At 46.3% G+C, this 20,305-nt stretch overlaps 1 protein-coding gene across 1 annotated transcript in view; it reads left to right on the top strand.

Moving 5' to 3' along the window:
* LOC138246476 (IgGFc-binding protein-like) overlaps positions 1-20,305 on the top strand; it is a 372,467-nt gene that overhangs the window by 268,034 nt on the left and 84,128 nt on the right. Inside the window, exons 23-24 of the mRNA XM_069201113.1 lie at positions 15,258-15,819; positions 18,174-18,766. Coding sequence (XP_069057214.1) covers positions 15,258-15,819; positions 18,174-18,766 — 1,155 coding nt within the window. The remainder of the gene's footprint in view (positions 1-15,257; positions 15,820-18,173; positions 18,767-20,305) is intronic.

The following is a 20,305-nucleotide window of genomic DNA, read 5'->3' as shown; positions in this document are numbered from 1 at the left end:
AGGGACAATAGAAGTGGGGGGACAAGACTGGTAAATGTCTTGTCCTGCCCCAGATGTCCTGTCTAGGGTATGTCATGAGCAACCCTAATAGAAAGGCCCTGTACCACTTGGGGACCCCCAGCACACAGGCTGCTCCACCTCCAGGCACCTTAGGCTTGCTGCATAGGAGGTCATTCTCCTAATAGATAAGGTGATCTTGAGAGGTATCACCTGCTTCTGTGCTTCATGTGGCTGCCTCAAGCCCTCTACGGTTTGGCACACTTTATGCTCCTTTCAGAATTCCTCCCTGGTGGGCCCACCCTCTACTTGCCATCCAGCAAACTCAGGCAAATCACCCAGGGCGGCAGTGTCTTACCTGGGTTGTTCCAGAGCGACCTCCTCAGGTGCCCCAGCAACCTGCACCCCCTGCCCTTCTAATTCTTTACAGTTACCTAAACCATTCTTCTAGGCTTCTTTGGTTCTCTCCTTTAGTGCAGTCATGGACCTTGTCGTCATACAGAGCCATTTAGGCAAGCCAGACATCTCTAGGTGTGACCTGAGCTCCAGCTACTTTTGGAGAACCTGAGTACCCTCCCAGCTCAATGAGACTAGAGTTACTGGGTAGTTACTCTAACAGTTGTCTGCATATGTGACCTGCGCGAATGAGTTATGGATGACCTTCCCTGAGGACAAAAGATGACTCCTCACAGAATTCAAATTTACTCCTTTGTTTCTCTGAGCCTCCAACCTTTGGCTATTGATGGTGACCCAATTCTTAGAAGTATTTGAAGACATTTGAGCCTTTTGCATCATCCCTCTATCCCCCAGGAACACTAGGGTTACCTCTGTCCTCTCCCTCCAGCTAACTGGGACCACCTCCTCCCCAAGTGCTACACTCACCAACCCTGGTGTATGCCTACAGGTGGGGGGCAGTGCCCTCTTGGGACATTGGTGTCTACCTTTTAGTGCCCACTTTTGTAACACCCCGCACACTGGGGGATGAACTTCATTGTCTGTTGGCCATAGAACCCCTTCTTTCTGGGGGGCTCAGACTGGGACTAGGTACTTATGTCCCCTTGGGAAATATTTTGGAGGCCTTTAGAGAACTCTTTATTACCCCCACCCCACCCCAACCCCTGCCTTCTTCTGGAGGGACCCCTGACCACCCTTCTGGTAATCCCAGCCAGATACCTTTTTAGACACTGTGGTGCTGACCCAGAGGTCTGCCTCCTTAGCAAGCTCTTTGGGGTCAACTGGCTTACTATCAATCAGGTGCTGGCACAACTCTGTAAAACAGATATTAAACACCTACTCTCTCAGTATCAGATTAAACAACTTAGTAAAATCATCAGATTCACATCCCCGAACACCCAGCTATTCAGTGCCTTGCTGGCCTAATCAAGAAAATTCACCCAAGAATGATTATTCATTTTTTGGCTATCCATGAATTTAATGTGGTACTTCTCAGAAATTACTCCAAATTTCGTAATAAGGATGATTTCCATGGGGATATACTTCATCTGGTCCCCCACCTCCACTGTAAGAAAAGTAACCCTATCCACTGTAAGCATGTGTTTCCAGAGTGATGCCCCACAATACTCTTCTGGGACCCTGTACATTTTGAGGGCCACCTCATAGGCAGAAAGCCAGGTGTAAGTACCATTTCCTACCACATAGCTGGACCCTAGATCTTTAGGTATGTGGACTTCCCTGTCCCCCTCAGACACTGTGGGCATGCTGCCACCATTGCAGCTGGCAGTGGCTCTGACTTCCAGCTCTCTGAGACTACACTCATACATGACTAGTTTCTTTTCCTTCAGAGCTAGCTCTTTCCTCATTTTAAGTTTTGTCATCTGAAGCTAAAACTCCATTCCAGTTCTTCTGGGAAAAAGCCTTCTGAGGACACACTGCTTTCCACTCTGGGAGGAATTTTCAATTCAGGGAACAAGTTATTCCCATCTTCTGTGTGCTGCATCTCAGGATCTATTCACAGGCCTTCTATTTGCCCCTCCATATCATCTTCCTCATTATAGTCATCTGTCACTGGCAGGAACTGGTGAACTTCCAAATATGGTGTCAGAGTTTTCTGAAGCTACAACATGTTGGTGCCCTGTTTGGGTGGAAATCCCCTTTCCTTACAGAACTCCTTGAGCTCAGACACTGTGTAGCACTGTAGGGTGATAAGCTTGAATTCAGTTTCCACAGGTACGGTCACAGACAGTCGGGTACAATGAGAGTGAATTTGGAAAAAGAAAAAAAGAGCAGATAAAGGAGAATTTGTTAACTTAATATTGCTAACAAACTATTTATCTGGGCAGGCATCAGGGCAGCTGGGCAGAGGCAGGGATGCCTCTGGAGCTTGTTATGTTCCTGTGGCTCAGAACAAGGAGTCCATCAGCTGACCCTTGAAGTTACTCCAGCCTTGGATGAGGGGTGCAGGTCCAGTCTTCCTTCTTAGCAAGCAGGGCAGGCCTCAAGGAGCAGTGCAGCAGAGTGTCCCACTTCCGTTATATCCACAGGTGCAGGGGTGTACTGGAGAGTTGGGACTGAGGGTCCCATATTTATACTTGGTGCTAACTTTGAATTAAGAGAAGCATCTAGGGGTTTCCAACCCCAGAGGTGTTTGGAATTTCCTGCCTCCCTCCCTCCCTCCCTTGGCAACAGCATGTCTAGTGACACAGTCGACGTGTGATACCCTTTGTGTGTGCTGAGGCAGAGTCTTTGTGATGTGCAAGTGTGGTAGGTAACAACTTCTTCCCCTTTCAAGTCAGAGATGGCCCCTCGTGCCCACACCTATCCCCCTTTGGTCTCACTGCATGGGAGTAATACACATAGACCAGCTGCCAGCTACACCTAGTCACGTGGGCCAGAATACAGGCTGCAGACACCAAACGGTTAGGATAAGAAAATGCAAAGTTTATACAAGTTGCATTTTCAGAATTGTGACTTAAAATCTTTACCATTAAAGAGGGTTTTAGATTACAATTCTTCAGACACCAAACTACCTGCTCCCAATGGAAAGTGAGGACTTATAAAACCCAAAAGTATCCAATGGGAGAGGTAGGCCTCATAGTAGTGAAAAACGTGCTTAGGAGTTTAAATACACTGCACCCTGCCGTATGGGCCATTTAGGGCCTAACTAAGGGGTGACCTATATGCATTAGAAAAGGAAAGTTTAGGCCCAATAAAAGTTTTATTTTACCCGGTCAAAATGCCAGGTTAACCCTGTATACACAGACTGTAATGGAAGGCATAAGACATATTTAAAAGGGCTACTTAAGTGGGTGGCATAATAAGTGTTGCAGGCCCACTAGTTGCGTTTAATCTAACTGCACTGGGTGTATATATATTACAATTTTACTGGGCACTTACAAGTAGAATTAATGTGCCAATTGGGAGTAAGGCAATTTTACTGTGGTTAAAGGAGAGAGCACAAGCGCTTTAGAACTGGTTAGCAGTGGTAAAGTGTGCAGAGTTCTAAGGCCAACAAAAATGAATTTAGCAAAAACAACAGGAATTAGGCAAAGAGGAACTCTAAGGGTTTTTAAAGAGAACCCTCACCAACATGCTTCACCATAGGGTTCCCACCCAAGACGCCTAATGCATCAGTGTGCTACAACGCCTGAGTTACAGCGGAGCGGGATCGTGTTTGGAAAGTGCAAATAAATGATTTAAAATTGCCTCAAGCCTGCCTACCACGTTTCAATAATGGAAACCTTGGGCAAAGCTTAAAATCAGTTGTGGACTTTGTTGTGAGACATTATTGATCTTGTGCATCCTAGGTTATGGTTAAATGTTTAGTCTAATGCCCCAGCCGTACCTGTTATGATTCTCTTTATCAGCCCTGGCTCCTTCCTGAGATGTGCCCAGGCCCCTTCTTTCTGAACTCTCACTGAATCATAGAACACCCTTTGACACACACTAGAGAAGGGAAGCCTGGCTCTCCCCTTTCCAGTGTATCTTACCCAGGTTACAGGAATGCAAAAATACACAAACCTGTCTGGGGGAATATCTCTACCTCCTCTCCACATTTCACCATGCAGGCCTGAGTATCCGAAAATTACTGTGTCACTGAGCACCCACCAGATCCCTGTTTGTCTCTGACAACAAAAAAACAACAGTCTTAGGGATCTAGGCATTAGAATAGCTGGGCACCGAGGTCAGAGGTGCACATCCATTCCCAGGACTTTTCCGCCCCAACACCCATCCTTCTGTGTAAGCCATAATCTAGACCTCTGCTAGCCCAGCAGTAGGATCTGTTTTCCTCTGGTCAGTATAGTTTTGTATAGTCCAATTCAATTGCTGTAAGATGATATATGGGTATGCATGTGTCAGCTGGAAATTCTCCCACCAGAAGCCAATGGAATCTCTCTGGCAGATTTTGCTGGAGAACTGCAGTACAATAGTAGTTAAGAAGCAATACTTTTCACTGTTGTCTTCCAAACATATATGTGACAAACTCTGTGCATCCGGATCCGGATAAGTGCAACTGGGAAGCTGGCTGGAGCTCTGCTTTTGCGCGCAACATACAAAATGTGAGCGGCCTGAAATACTAAAACCAGTGCTTAATTCGTGCTTATTGTTTCCAGTGCTAAGAACCAGCCCTTATTTTTGAGAGCCGGGGCTTATTCTTCTGCCTCAAGTAATTGCTGAGAGCAAAAGACACATATGGGAAAGACGGAGGAATAGAAATACGAAAAAGCATCACAATGGGAGAAAGCAGAAAGCTGCAAGAATGAGCTGAAGGGGCAGGAGGGGCTTTTAACCCCTTCTGTGCCCAGGACGTAATGGTTACGTCCTGAGGCACAGTGCTCCTGTGCCCAGGACGTAACCATTATGTCCTCGGCACAGAGCGCAGAGGGAGCGCTAGCGCTGCCTCTGTGGGGTTCCCCCCCAAGGCAGGGATGGTTCCCCCCACCCCCCCCTGTGATGTCAGGGCGCCACCCCCCAAATTTATTTTAAGCCATTTCTGCCCCCCTGGGGGCAGATTGCCTATTGTTATTAGGCGCCAGGGCAAATTTTTTTTTGTGTGTTTTTTTTTGTTTGTTTTTTAGAGATGGGGAGCGACCCATTAGGCAAGGGTCACTCCCCTGGGAGGCAAATTGTATTTAGACCATTTCTGCCCCCCTTGGGGGCAAATCGGCCGATTTTATGTCAATCTGCCCCCAGAAACAACTAGGCACCGGGGATCTTTTTTTTTGCGCCAATGTCACGCAGGGGGAGCGACCCCGTAGGCATGGGTCGCTCCCTGGGTGGATTGGGGGAGCAAATTTATTTTAGGCCATTTCTGCCCCCCCCCCTGGGGCCGGCTGAGCTACAGGCCAAAATCCAGAGATAGGCACTTTGCAAAAAACACCTCTGTTTTCTGTGAAAAAATTTGATGTGTCCACGTCATATTTTGGGACATTTCCTTTCGTGGGCGCTAGGCCTACCCACACAAGTGAGGTACCATTTTTATCGGGAGACTTGGGGGAAGGCTGGGTGGAAGTAAATTTGTGGCTCCTCTCAGATTCCAGAACTTTCTGTCACCGAAATGAGAGGAAAACATTTTTTTGGGGTTAAATTTTGAGGTTTGCAAAGGATTCTGGGTAACAGAACCTGGTAAGAGCCCCACAAGTCACCCCATCTTGGATTCCCCTAGGTATCTAGTTTTCAAAAATGTGCTGGTTTGCTAGGTTTCCCCAGGTGCCGGCTGCGCTAGAGGCCAAAATCCATAGGTAGGTACTTTGTAAAAAACACCTCTGTTTTCTGTGAAAAAATGTGATGTGTCCACATTGTGTTTTGGGCCATTTCCTTTCGTGGGCACTAGGCCTACCCACACCAGTGAGGTACCATTTTTATCTGGAGACTTGGGGGAACGCTGGGTGGAAGGAAATTTGTGGCTCCTCCTAGATTCCAGAACTTTCTATCACCGAAATGAGAGGAAAAGTGTTTTTTGGTCAAATGTTGAGGTTTGCAAAGGATTCTGGGTAACAGAACCGGGTCAGAGCCCCACAAGTCACCGAATCTTGGATTCCCCTAGGTGTCTAGTTTTCAAAAATGCACTGGTTTGCTAGGTTTCCCCAGGTGCCGGCTGAGTTAGAGGCCAAAATCCACAGGTAGGCATGTTGTAAAAAACACCTGTTATCTGTGAAAAAATGTGATGTGTCCACGTTGTGTTTTGGGCCATTTCCTTTCGTGGGCACTAGGCCTACCCACACGAGTGAGGTAACATTTTTATCAGGAGACTTGGGGGAACGCTGGGTGGAAGGAAATTTGTGGCTTCTCTTAGAATCCAGAACTTTCTATCACCGAAATGAGAGGAAAAGTGTTTTTTGGTCACATTTTGAGGTTTGCAAAGGATTCTGGGTAACAGAACCTGGTCAGAGCCCCACAAGTCACCCCATCTTGGATTCCCCTAGGTGTCTAGTTTTCAAAAATGCACTGGTTTGCTAGGTTTCCCCAGGTGCCGGCTGAGCTAGAGGCCAAAATCCACAGGTAGGCATGTTGTAAAAAACACCTCTGTTATCTGTGAAAAAATGTGATGTGTCCACGTTGTGTTTTGGGCCATTTCCTTTCGTGGGCACTAGGCCTACCCACAGGAGTGAGGTAACATTTTTATCAGGAGACTTGGGGGAACGCTGGGTGGAAGGAAATTTGTGGCTTCTCTTAGAATCCAGAACTTTCTATCACCGAAATGAGAGGAAAAGTGTTTTTTGGTCACATTTTGAGGTTTGCAAAGGATTCTGGGTAACAGAACCTGGTCAGAGCCCCACAAGTCACCCCATCTTGGATTCCCCTAGGTGTCTAGTTTTTAAAAATGCACTGGTTTGTAGGTTTCCCCAGGGGCCGGCTGAGCTAGAGGCCAAAATCCACAGGTAGGCACTTTGTAAAAAACACCTCTGTTTTCTGTGAAAAAATGTGATGTGTCCATGTTGTGTTTTGAACCATTTCCTTTCGTGGGCGTTAGGCCTACCCACAACAGTGAGGTACCATTTTTATCGGGAGACTTGGGGGAACGCTGGGTGGAAGGAAATTTGTGGCTCCTCCTAGATTCCAGAACTTTCTATCACCGAAATGAGAGGAAAAGTGTTTTTTGGTCAAATTTTAAGGTTTGCAAAGGATTCTGGGTAACAGAACCTGGTCAGAGCCCCACAAGTCACCCCATCTTGGATTCCCCTAGGTGTCTAGTTTTCAAAAATGCACTGGTTTGCTAGGTTTCCCCAGGTGCCGGCTGAGCTAGAGGCCAAAATCCACAGGTAGGCATGTTGTAAAAAACACCTGTTATCTGTGAAAAAATGTGATGTGTCCACGTTGTGTTTTGGGCCATTTCCTTTCGTGGGCACTAGGCCTACCCACACGAGTGAGGTAACATTTTTATCAGGAGACTTGGGGGAACGCTGGGTGGAAGGAAATTTGTGGCTTCTCTTAGAATCCAGAACTTTCTATCACCGAAATGAGAGGAAAAGTGTTTTTTGGTCACATTTTGAGGTTTGCAAAGGATTCTGGGTAACAGAACCTGGTCAGAGCCCCACAAGTCACCCCATCTTGGATTCCCCTAGGTATCTAGTTTTCAAAAATGTGCTGGTTTGCTAGGTTTCCCCAGGTGCCGGCTGCGCTAGAGGCCAAAATCCATAGGTAGGTACTTTGTAAAAAACACCTCTGTTTTCTGTGAAAAAATGTGATGTGTCCACATTGTGTTTTGGGCCATTTCCTTTCGTGGGCACTAGGCCTACCGACACCAGTGAGGTACCATTTTTATCTGGAGACTTGGGGGAACGCTGGGTGGAAGGAAATTTGTGGCTCCTCCTAGATTCCAGAACTTTCTATCACCGAAATGAGAGGAAAAGTGTTTTTTGGTCAAATGTTGAGGTTTGCAAAGGATTCTGGGTAACAGAACCGGGTCAGAGCCCCACAAGTCACCCCATCTTGGATTCCCCTAGGTGTCTAGTTTTCAAAAATGCACTGGTTTGCTAGGTTTCCCCAGGTGCCGGCTGAGCTAGAGGCCAAAATCCACAGGTAGGCATGTTGTAAAAAACACCTGTTATCTGTGAAAAAATGTGATGTGTCCACGTTGTGTTTTGGGCCATTTCCTTTCGTGGGCACTAGGCCTACCCACACGAGTGAGGTAACATTTTTATCAGGAGACTTGGGGGAACGCTGGGTGGAAGGAAATTTGTGGCTTCTCTTAGAATCCAGAACTTTCTATCACCGAAATGAGAGGAAAAGTGTTTTTGGTCACATTTTGAGGTTTGCAAAGTATTCTGGGTAACAGAACCTGGTCAGAGCCCCACAAGTCACCCCATCTTGGATTCCCCTAGGTGTCTAGTTTTAAAAAATGCACTGGTTTGCTAGGTTTCCCCAGGTGCCGGCTGAGCTAGAGGCCAAAATCCACAGGTAGGCATGTTGTAAAAAACACCTCTGTTATCTGTGAAAAAATGTGATGTGTCCACGTTGTGTTTTGGGCCATTTCCTTTCGTGGGCACTAGGCCTACCCACAGGAGTGAGGTAACATTTTTATCAGGAGACTTGGGGGAACGCTGGGTGGAAGGAAATTTGTGGCTTCTCTTAGAATCCAGAACTTTCTATCACCGAAATGAGAGGAAAAGTGTTTTTTGGTCACATTTTGAGGTTTGCAAAGGATTCTGGGTAACAGAACCTGGTCAGAGCCCCACAAGTCACCCCATCTTGGATTCCCCTAGGTGTCTAGTTTTCAAAAATGCACTGGTTTGTAGGTTTCCCCAGGGGCCGGCTGAGCTAGAGGCCAAAATCCACAGGTAGGCACTTTGTAAAAAACACCTCTGTTTTCTGTGAAAAAATGTGATGTGTCCATGTTGTGTTTTGAACCATTTCCTTTCGTGGGCGTTAGGCCTACCCACAACAGTGAGGTACCATTTTTATCGGGAGACTTGGGGGAACGCTGGGTGGAAGGAAATTTGTGGCTCCTCCTAGATTCCAGAACTTTCTATCACCGAAATGAGAGGAAAAGTGTTTTTTGGTCAAATTTTAAGGTTTGCAAAGGATTCTGGGTAACAGAACCTGGTCAGAGCCCCACAAGTCACCCCATCTTGGATTCCCCTAGGTGTCTAGTTTTCAAAAATGCACTGGTTTGCTAGGTTTCCCCAGGTGCCGGCTGAGCTAGAGGCACTAATCCACAATTAGGCACTTTGTGAAAAACAACTCTGTTTTCTGTGAAAAAATGTGATGTGTCCATGTTGTGTTTTGAGCCATTTCCTTTCGTGGGCGCTAGGCCTACCCCCACAAGTGAGGTACCATTTTTATCAGGAGACTTGGGGGAACACAGAATAGCAAAACAAGTGTTATTGCCCCTTGTCTTTCTCTACATTTTTTCTTCCAAATGTAAGGCAGTGTGTAAAAAACACGTCTATTTGAGAAATGCCCTGTAATTCACATGCTAGTATGGGCACCCCGGAATTCAGAGATGTGCAAATAACCACTGCTTCTCAACACCTTATCTTGTGGCCATTTTGGAAATACAAAGGTTTTCTTGATACCTATTTTTAATTTTTTATATTTCAGCAAATGAATTGCTGTATACCCGGTATAGAATAAAAACCCATTGCAAGGTGCAGCTCATTTATTGGCTCTGGGCACTTAGAGTTCTTGATGAACCTACAAGCCCTATATATCCCCGCAACCAGATGAGTCCAGCTGACGTAACGGTATACTGCTTTCAAAAATGTGACATCGCAGGAAAAAGTTACAGAGTAAAACGTGGAGAAAAATTGCTGTTTTTTTCACCTCAATTTCAATATTTTGTTGTTTCAGCTGTTATTTTCTGTAGGAAACACTTGTAGGATGTACACAAATGACCCCTTGCTGAATTCAGAATGTTGTCTACTTTTCAGAAATGTTTAGCTTTCTGGGATCCAGCATTGGTTTCTTACCTATTTTGGTCACTAACTGGAAGGAGGCTGAAAGCACAAAAAATAGTAAAAATGTGGTATGTCCCAGTAAAATGTCAAAATTGTATTGAAAAATTGGGTTTTCCAATTCAAGTCTGCCTCTTCCTGAAAGCTAGGAAGGTGGTGATCTTGCCACCGCAAACCCTTTGTTGATGCCATTTTCAGGGGAAAAACCACGAGCTGCCTTCTGCAGCCCTTTTTTCTATTTTAAAAAAAAAAAAATAATAATTCACTGTATTTTGGCTAATTTCCTGGTCTCCTTCAGGGGAGTCCACAAAGTCTGGGTACCTCTAGAATCCCTAGGATGTTGGAAAAAAAGGACACAAATCTGGCATGGGTAGCTTATGTGAAAAAAAAAAGTTATGAGGGCCTAAGTGCGAAATGCCCCAAATAGCCAAAAAAAGGCTCGGCACAGGAGGGGGAAAAGGCCTGGCAGCGAAGGGGTTAATGGATAGAAGAGGCCCGAGATGGCTTCGGGATTACGCTGCCTCTGTATTCTGTACTCGCACATTTGAATGCAGCAGGGCTTTGCGAGGGCTTTGGGCACCTGCACATTTTTATTTACAAATTAAGCAGTGACTCAAAGTGCACACCTGTGTTGTTCTTGATGCTTTGGTACAGGCACATCTCCAGCGCTTGTACAGTGACACTGCAATATAGCTAGATTCTGCCATCCAGCTGTGGGCACGGCGGCAGCGTTGTCACGCTCAGAAGGGAAAAAGCCATGTTCCTCGTGTCTCCTCCAGGCCATTGCATGAAACGCATACTGCAGTAGTGATCAAAGAACAGCCAGTATGGTTTCCGGCACCGGAGTGCGTGTCAGATGCTGCGCCTGTGTCGAGAACAAGAGATGTTGTGCATGTTCTCTTTTATGGTCACAGCTTCAATACCATCATACCGTTTTATCTGACAATTACATATATTTAAAAAACTTGCCAACAGCCCTGATTCAGCCGGGAGGCTTCTGGTTATTGAACCCAAAATGGAAGCAAGACGAACGGTGTGACTGTCTTCAAGCTAGGAAAAAAAGTGCACTACTGGCATCCAGTGGCCAGAATCGGTACTGCACCCTATTTCTGTTTTAAAGGGAAGAGAAGCTTGGATGAAGGAAAGTTTACAACAGCACCTTCAGAAAGTGACTGCTCCAAACCAAGAGTGCGCCCGTGGACAGAAACGGCGCAGAAGACGGAAACGGCAAGAAAGAAGGAAGCGACGCGGGCGACGCTGCAAAAAGGGAAGGAGAAGACTGCAGCTGTCCCAGCCAAGCTGCAACGGTGAGAAACGGACGCAAGTGCCACGTGAGGTACGAAGAGAGCGCGCATGGTCTGCGCAGCCCCTGGCAGCTGTCCGCCGCCACCGCCGAAAGAACGCCACATGACCCAGCAGTGATGGACATCACCGCAGGACAAGAAAGGGACATGCCAGGCGTGGCCACAGGACGCCCAGAAAAAAAAAGAGACTGACACGTGCGCAGCATGCACAGAGAGCTGCGCCCGAGAATGTGACGACATGGGTAAAGTCCGTGAAGATGGAGAGAGTACCCGAGAGCGTGACGTAACGCACGGGAAAAGAGGCCATGTCAGCTGGCCGCGCAGCGACGGAACATGGCCACTGTTGGCCCATCAGTGAGCAGGTCATCTGAACTGACCGACCCTGCCAGAGCAGATGGCAGGAGTGAGCGCCGTAACAGCGCAGCCTCAAGGCGCAAGAATGGCGCCATCGAGTGAAGAGAAGGAGAAGAGAGAGGTCCACCAAGAGGATCCGGGAACGGACCAGACCGGGTGAGGTCTGCCTGAAGAGCAGATCATGTCCTACCCGCAGGACTCAGCCTGTGAGAGGCTGCGACCGAGCAAGATGCACCAGAGGAGGTGCAGTGATAGGTCCATGTGACGCAGCATGCGACCTGTGGCACAACGCCACATTGAGGATGAAGAGCAAGATGCACCAGCGAAGGTGCAGTGAGAGGTCCGTGTGAAGCAGCATGCGACCCGTGGCACAACGCCACATCGAGGACGAAGAGGAAGATGTACCAGCGGAGGTGCAGCGCAAGGTCCATGTGCTGCAACATGTGACCTGTGGCACGACGCCACACCAAGGAGAAGAGAGAGTGGCACGATGCCAACAAGAAATGATGAGAGGAGTGTGACAGACCGGTCACACCACAGATCAACTCCATCGCAGGTGTGAAAGTGGAAGGAAGTAGAGTGACACAACTGAGGACTCGTGCGAGCAGATGAGGAGGTACCCATCAGTACACGACAGTCACCGGGGTGAGCAGAAGTCACTGAAGACAGCGATGTGGGTGGTCCCCCACGCTTCCCAGTACGACCGACCTGTCACCTGTCACCGGCTGCTTGGCTGTGATGGCATCCCTGACGCCGACTGCACAGGCCACACAAGACCCGCCGTGGCCCCTATGTCCATCAAGTGGTCCTTACGCTGACGAAGCCGCCGCCACCTGTTTGATCTGCAACAGGATGAAAACAAACATCATCATCATGATGTGGTGCATCGTCCAATCATCGAAGGAGGAGCACAGCACCACCTGAGTGGAGACAGTCAGCAACAAGAACCGACGCTGACAAGGCATGTCTGGCAACGTAGAAACTTATCATCTGAACACTTGCCATGAGCTCCGTGAACCAGACGCCTGCCGGTGAGAGCAGACCAGATCATTTGGACCATCCACCCTTGGGGTTGCACAAGACTAGGACGTGGCCCTGTTAAGAGTTCAGAGAGACTCCTTTGGCGTGGCCGACGTTGGCCCGCACAGCCCACGCAGTCCCGCCGCAATCCAGGGACAAGGGCCTCCAACAAATTCCTGTGAGAGCGGAATATCGCTGAGAGAATGCATCTGAGACAGCTCCACGTCAGGCATCCGGAAGCACGGAGGTCTCATATCGAGAGACTGGTCACCTGAAGACTTTGCACCGTGGCCAGAGCACCTGAATCCGGATGGCTCGAGCAATCGGACCCTGCATCAACAACCCTTGTGGCTCCATGCGAGACTAGGATGTGGTCCTGTAGGCTGTTCCTCTGAGACGTCTTTGCTGGGCCTGAGATAGGCAAGCACAGTCCACACAGTTCCGTGGAAGCCCGTGAAAGGGCCTCGAGGAGACTCCTGCTTGATGGAGATCTGGCACGAGAGGGAAGACTGCCGCTTCTCTGCCGCTGGACTCCCAGGCGCCCCAGGCCGTCACGTCATCTGCAGTCTGAGGAGGTAGACAATCTCCAGAGTCAGAATGCCGTCCAGAACTGTGTACAGTGGACTCCCCACTGCTCCAGATGCACCCGCATCAGAAACTGTAAATAGACTTTGACCACATGAGCCCAGGCAGGACCGGATCGACAATATCCAGCGAACTGTGAGGTCGTGGACAAGCGACTGAAGTATCTGGACTTCATCCACACAGTGTTCGTGCCCAGCTGTACCTGGTTAAATTATGGACTCGTGCGGAGGTGTCCGGGTGCTCCCAGCTGCACCAAGTCCACTGCAATTCTGCAGTCTGCCTTTTCGAGGCCGAGAGACTGATTGTGGTGCTTTGTTATTGTTTCTTTTACAGGTTGGACTTTTGTTTGGTTCCTCAATAAAGTTTGGGAGGGATGTAGAGTCCAGCTGGACTCATTCTAGTGTTTCTGTCAGCCACTCTGCTGAGGGCTGGTCTTACTTGTATAACCCACACCCACCCAACACAGGCGTCACCAGTCAGGTGACCCTGCCAATAAAAGGGGCCGGGCGCACGTGCCTGAGGCCAGTTCAGTACCACCCTTAAACCGTGTCTCCGTCCCTTTACTTACCAGCATGAGGGCCTAGGGCCCCACATTACACGGTGCACTTAGTGGTGATGATCACTGCACCTCTTTACCTCTCCTTCCCCCCTCCCAGTGAAGAGTCCCACAGAAAGAAAGCGAAATGCAATCGCTCACAGGGAAGTTAATAATAGAATAGAATATTTATTGATCGATTAATTAAATTCATTGCAGCGATAGAATCTTTATTGTTTAATTAATTTAACCATTACAATGTACCTTATACTAGGGATATAAATACAATGAAAAAGAATGTGCGATAAAAAAAAGGCTTTTTAAGATCACAAATAAAAAGAGGCTTTCCAACTGGCGATGGGGACCACACCCCAGCAGTGTGCATAAGATGAAAGGGAGAAGGCCACACCTGGTGGCCCGGTCTACACTCCCTAAGCCACGTGGAGTGGTGAAAAGTCTGCTGTGAAAATTGCGGAAACCTTTGATGAGCAGACTCAGCCCTAAAAGCAATAATCATGATTCAAACAATATGTGAGGTGTTTGCCATTGCAAACATACAAAGTCAGGTTGCCTGGAATACATTTGCAATTTAAATCGATGCCATATTAGGGCATAATCAGTGAAGCCAAGACTTCCGAGCGTGCCCCAGCTGGGAAACAAGATCTAGTACAGGGGATAAAAGCTTTTGCAGGAAGAGAACATGTGCAAAGGACAGTTTTAAATCAACAAGTTAAAAGTGATTGTCTTACAGCAGTGCAGTGTACCGGTTAGCCTGCCCGGGAGACTTGTTCTTGGGCTTTTATTCTTTATTTGGCTTGGGTTCCTGCCCTTCCGTTGTACGCTTTTCAGGCCTTGAGGGAGGGGGAGTGTAAGAAGGGCAGTTAATGTTTGTGTGAGCTACCCCAGAGGGCCACTAGATTGCTAGTTGATCTCGAGGCGGAGGCCTCTCTCTCTTTGCTTGCTAGGGCAGGATTTCATGTGGGGAGGATGATTCTAATCTGTCCCGGAGGGCCAGGGGGATTGTTTAACTGGTGCCACTGGTTTGGTCTTGGGTGGGGGTATATCTCCCCTTTCTTAAACGAGGCAGAGGTTGATGGGTGTTTTTTTTTCAGTCCAGTCGGTTGCCTTCCTTCCTTAACGCCCTTTTGACCCCCTGTACTAGGCGCAAGAATAGCATGCATGACACAACTGACCAATGGATGAAGAGGGCTGTTTGAAAGCCCTATAAGTATATATATATATATATATATATATATATATATATATATATATATATATATATATATATATTTAACTAAAATTAAAAGAGTTTTGTAAATGGGAGGTATGGGTTTATTATTACACATCTACTTGACAGTGTGTTGGCGTTCGATATTAAAATTTCAATATTGTGGTAAAAATATCTCATAAACGGTATCTCATACTGCAAAGAACCGGTCAACAGAAATATGTACATTAACTGGCAAATATGGGCAAGGTCAAACAGCAGCCTATTATGCCCGCACAATTTTATGCTCTCAATAAGTTAACATTTAAGGAAAAATCAGAAAGTTTGACTTTTGGAATTGGCTCAGCACAATAATATGTGATGTCTTGTGTTCTTCCTAGGTGAATGGGACTGAGATCTGTTTACCTTTCTACTTTGGAGACCTTCAAGCAATCCGTTCTGGCGACAACGTGGTTATCAGAACAGACTTTGGTGTGAGATTGATGTTTGATTGGGGCTCGGAAGTTAGTGTTACCATACCCAAAACCTATGCCAATGCAGTGTCTGGACTTTGTGGAAACAACAATGGAAACGCTGACGATGACTTGACCATGAAGGATGGAAATTCAACATCCAACGAAGAGGAGTTTGCAGACAGTTGGAAAGTTGCTGATATCCCAGGATGTGAAGAAAAGTGCAATGACAAGTGTCCAAGCTGCAGCGAAGAACAAAAGCAAATGTACACGACCGAGGAGTACTGTGGGGTCCTCACCAAGCCTGATGGACCCTTCAGTCAGTGCTATGAAACCATTGACCCAACAAACTACTATAAAGATTGTATCTTTGACTCTTGCCAGACCCACGGTCAACAATCAACAGTGTGTAGTGCCATCAGGGCCTACGTTACTGCTTGCCAAGCCAAGGGTGTAGAGGTCAAGGCATGGAGAACAGACCATTTCTGCCGTAAGCTGAGCAATGGATTTTATGTTTCTATTGATGCCTGTTTTTATTGAAATAGCCAACACCTTACACACATGCGTGCACATACACACACACACACATTCACACTGTTTAATCAATCATATGTTTAACAGTTCGTAAAGCGCTGAGACAAAGTTAGAGAAGACAACCGCCTTCACACATTGACATGCGCAGTGTGGCATAGATACATAGCAGCAGTGTAATTAATAATCTTGGCTAGGGTTGGCCGGTAAACTCTACTCTGCTTGCAGAGTTTTTCCCACTCCGTGCTCCGCTTAGTGGGTGGAGTTCAGAAAAACTCTGCATAGCAGAGTTTTTTCCTTACTCGCGCTCTCCAACGTTAAGTTAGTGACCTCTTTTTTGGTCACTTCACAGAGTTCTGCGCAGCGGAACTCCCCAAACTCCCCCCAGGCCTAATCGTGGCACACTGAAGGAGTGATAATAGTGAAAGACGTGCATGCGCTGGCGTCACACTTACAAAGCAAACTGTTTGGGGGCACCCCAGAAGTCAAGCCAAATATTCCATAAAACAAGCCTTGCCTCATCCTTTGGTATCATGGGCAGAGTGCAATACTTTAATCTAAGAAAGTGCTTTGGGGTAAAAGGATACAAGAAGTGAAACAGTGATACAGTTAAATTATAAAAGGTTTACTATTCAAATCAAGTTTATAATCAGAAACAGAAATGTATTAGTTGCACTTCTATGACCCTCAATTCATTACAAATTTAGGGTCCTGGCTACAAAATGCCCATTACTTTGCGATGCCTACTTAGACACCTGTTTGCGCAGGTATCGGAGTTATGTGATTGCACCCTTTGTTAAATGTAGTCAGCTGAAACATGCTAGAATTTAACAAGGGTAAAAGACATGGGGCCATATTTATACTCCGTTTGCGCCGGATTTGCGTCATTTTTTTTTACGCAAATTCGACGCAAAACGAACTCCATATTTATACTCTGGCGTTAGACGCGTCTAGCGCCAAAGTTCATGGAGTTTGCGTCATTTTTTAGCGTGGACACCTACTTTGCGTTAATGATATGCAAGGTAGGCGTTCCCTTCTAAAAAATGACTCTGAGGCATGTGCGCCGTATTTACACTCCCGGGCAAAAATGACACCCGGGAGTGGGCGGGTCAAAAAAATGACGTCCAGCCGCTTTTGCGTCGTTTTTTAGTGCCTGGTCAGGGCAGGCGTTAAGGGACCTGTGGGCTCGGAATGAGCCCAGAGGTGCCCTCCCATGCCCCCAGGGACACCCCCTGCCACCCTTGCCCACCCCAGGAGGACGCCCAAGGATGGAGGGACCCATCTCAGGGAACTTAAGGTAAGTTCAGGTAAGTATTTTTTTTTTTTTTTTTTGTGGCATAGGGGGGCCTGATTTGTGCTTGAGGCAAAAATTTTGCCTCAGCCTGACTTACCCCATTTTTTGACGCCCAAGCTCCATATTCCCCTACGCGGGCGCTGCCTGGTGTAAGTCATTTTGTTTGACGCACACCAGGCAGCTCCGCCGGCTAACGCCAGCTAACGTCATTGAATAAATACGGCGCCCGCATGGCGCTTCAGAATGGCGTTAGCCGGCGTCAGATTTTTTGACGCACAACTGCGTTGGCGCAGTTGTGCGTCAAAAAGTATAAATATGGCCCATAGTATTTACTTTGATATTTGGATCTTGGCATGCTAAGCATCAAAAGAAACCTGTTTTTAACACAAAAATTAGAAATAGCCAATCATTATGGCATCCGATAATTTCTGAGCCCCTTTAGTGTCATGGATGGATGTGACATGGTCACTTGTATTCATCAGACCCCAGCAGTGGTGTAACTCACAATGATGGCCCTCTTACAGAATCACAGCAAACTTTTTTCTTGCTCAGTTATCCCAGCATTTTATGTTTATTGTGCATTGATAAATTGGGATTTTTGCGTAGAATACAAAAAAGTTAATAAAAACAGTAACTGCCCAAGGTGAGTGTCACAACCCATAAGAGATAGGCAGCTGTCAAAAGAAACCCTCTACCTAGACTTTCGGGGTACAAGTATGAGTGCCTAGGCCACATGCATAACTTGATATAGTTAGTTATATGTTCTAGAGCATCCATCATCTGTGGATTGTACGAGGAATGTCTGTACACTTCTTGAGAAAAACCATGTAACTTTCCCGCACAGAAACATCCAAATTATTTGGCAGCACCTAATGAAGGAAAAAAATGTTTGCTGTTGATTGATGAATTATTTGTTACTACTAACTGGCCTTACCACCTGCTGTGCACGATATCTGTTCTAAAAACACAATGACCCGTGCTTCAGATTTGCTATTAATAAGTTCTTATGTCTGAAACAGATCTGAAATGTCCCGGAAAGAGTCACTATGAGTTGTGTGGCAGAGGCTGTCCGGGCACCTGTTATGGTCTTGCCCCGCCCACTGGTTGTGATGAGCCTTGCACTGAAGGATGCTTCTGCGACAACGGTTTTCTGCTGAGTGGAGATACGTGTGTCCCCATCGCAGACTGTGGCTGCACCTACAAGGGCAGGTACTACAAGAAAGGAGAGGACTTCTTCCCAGACACCACCTGTGAGGAGAGATGCAGGTGCACAGACAGTGGAAGCACAGAATGTGTGAAGACCTCCTGTGGTGTCAACGAGAAGTGCAAAGTTGTGAACGGAATCCAAGGCTGCCATCCCTCAGGATTCGGCATATGTGTGGCAGCGGGTCACCGACATTACTTATCATTTGATAACCGTGCCATTGACTACCAAGGAACATGCACCTACACACTAGCGGCCATCTGCAGTGGTCAGCATGGACACAGGTTTTCAGTGGTGGTTGGCAATGGACGTCATGAAAAGAGCAACGTGGCGGTCGCCAAGATGGTGATGGTGTCCTTGGACCACCACAATATCACCATGGAAAGGGGAATGAAATGGATGGTAAAGGTACGTTTGTGTGCCCTCTTTTGTCTGCATCAGCATTTCAACCCAGGTAAGGCCTTTGAGTTTGACAAAAAAACGCTGATCCTTTTTTTTTGCAATAATAAGCCTTCCAACCGAGGTAATGCCTTTAACCTAGACAAAAAATACCTAAGTGGCAGATGCACAGACAAGGGATAATATTACTGCTTTGTAAATGCAAAGTAAAATATTTGGCTGCGTCAGAATACCCTGATAAAATAAAACAGCTCCTTTCACAATCAGGAGAGAAAACGTACATTTCTCAAGCTGAGTCATATTGGATGGAGGGACAGAAATTAGATGCAAGATGCGTTTTCAATGCAATGGTACATTGGCTCGCAGGATATGTAGCTGCCACAGGCAAGGAACACATGGCGGACTCTAAAGAGAGCTATCAACCTTGTGCGTGGAGGTTGGTCACTAGACACAACAAATGGAGCACATTGAGAACTTCATGCCTGGACAGGTGGTGTATAGCACGTGGCAAACCTAAGGAAATAGCGTTTTTGTTGCAGATTTGGAGTGAATACCTTATGCCACTTATTGTCAAATGCTATTAGCATTAGTCAAATGAGTAGCACTCATTTTGCCAATGTTAACAGAAAGGCTGAGTTGTTCCTTCAAGGACTGAAACTGGGAACCCAAAGGTTATCTGCTATCAACAGCAAATGTGTATCACATTGATTGCGCTGTCCCTTGAAATCCCTAAACGAAATCCTTTTCTAGTAAATTGGCTGGTAACTCCACTGCTACACTGACAGGAAAATAAACTTTAGAGAATCAATTGTATTATCTAATTGTACATCTCGCCTTAATGTAGTTTACATTATATTAAATTACATGAAATTATTAACCTTAATATAAATATAATGCCGACCCTAAGCATAACTGTTAACTATTTTAAATAAAATAAAATAAAATTCCTTAACTTAAAATGTATAATATAACGTTCCAATTTTTGTCTACTTTTACATTCTTTTAAAAAGAATGTAACCTTAACCCAACCAAGATAGCAATCCTAACCCTTATACTTAATGATTTGAAATTAGATCCAAATATAATAAATAAATACCTTTACCCTAATTAATCTCAACTGGATTAATTTAAATAAAATAACCAATTTACAGTCTTCTTTAATTATTATGCAAATAAACCCAGGGGTGAAGATCCCAGGCGTGGGCACCCTTGTATAGTGGGTAGAGTAGGAGGGTCAGCTGTTCCTTAGAAAGAGGAGCCCCTAACCCATTCACGTTGAGTTCACTGAGGAATATAGGACAAAGCTGGTTCACATTCATTTTAAGTTGTAAGATAATCATAGCACAGAGGACTCCCTTACACTGAAATAAACGCTACACAAGCTTACGCACTTGTTGGAGTCTTGTAATCCTTTGTAACTAACAAGATTGTTTTACGACTTCAAATTAATGTGAATCAACTCGTTCCTGAATTATCAATCATATCGACATAAATTAACTTTAAAAAGTCACTTAACCTGATACTATGCCACATTATTGAATAACTGCA

Source organism: Pleurodeles waltl, chromosome 7, assembly GCF_031143425.1.
Source record: "Pleurodeles waltl isolate 20211129_DDA chromosome 7, aPleWal1.hap1.20221129, whole genome shotgun sequence".
NCBI classification, from domain to species: Eukaryota; Metazoa; Chordata; class Amphibia; order Caudata; family Salamandridae; genus Pleurodeles; species Pleurodeles waltl.
The sequence above is the reverse complement of the archived record's forward strand: the minus strand, read 5'-3'. Positions and strand labels throughout refer to the sequence as shown.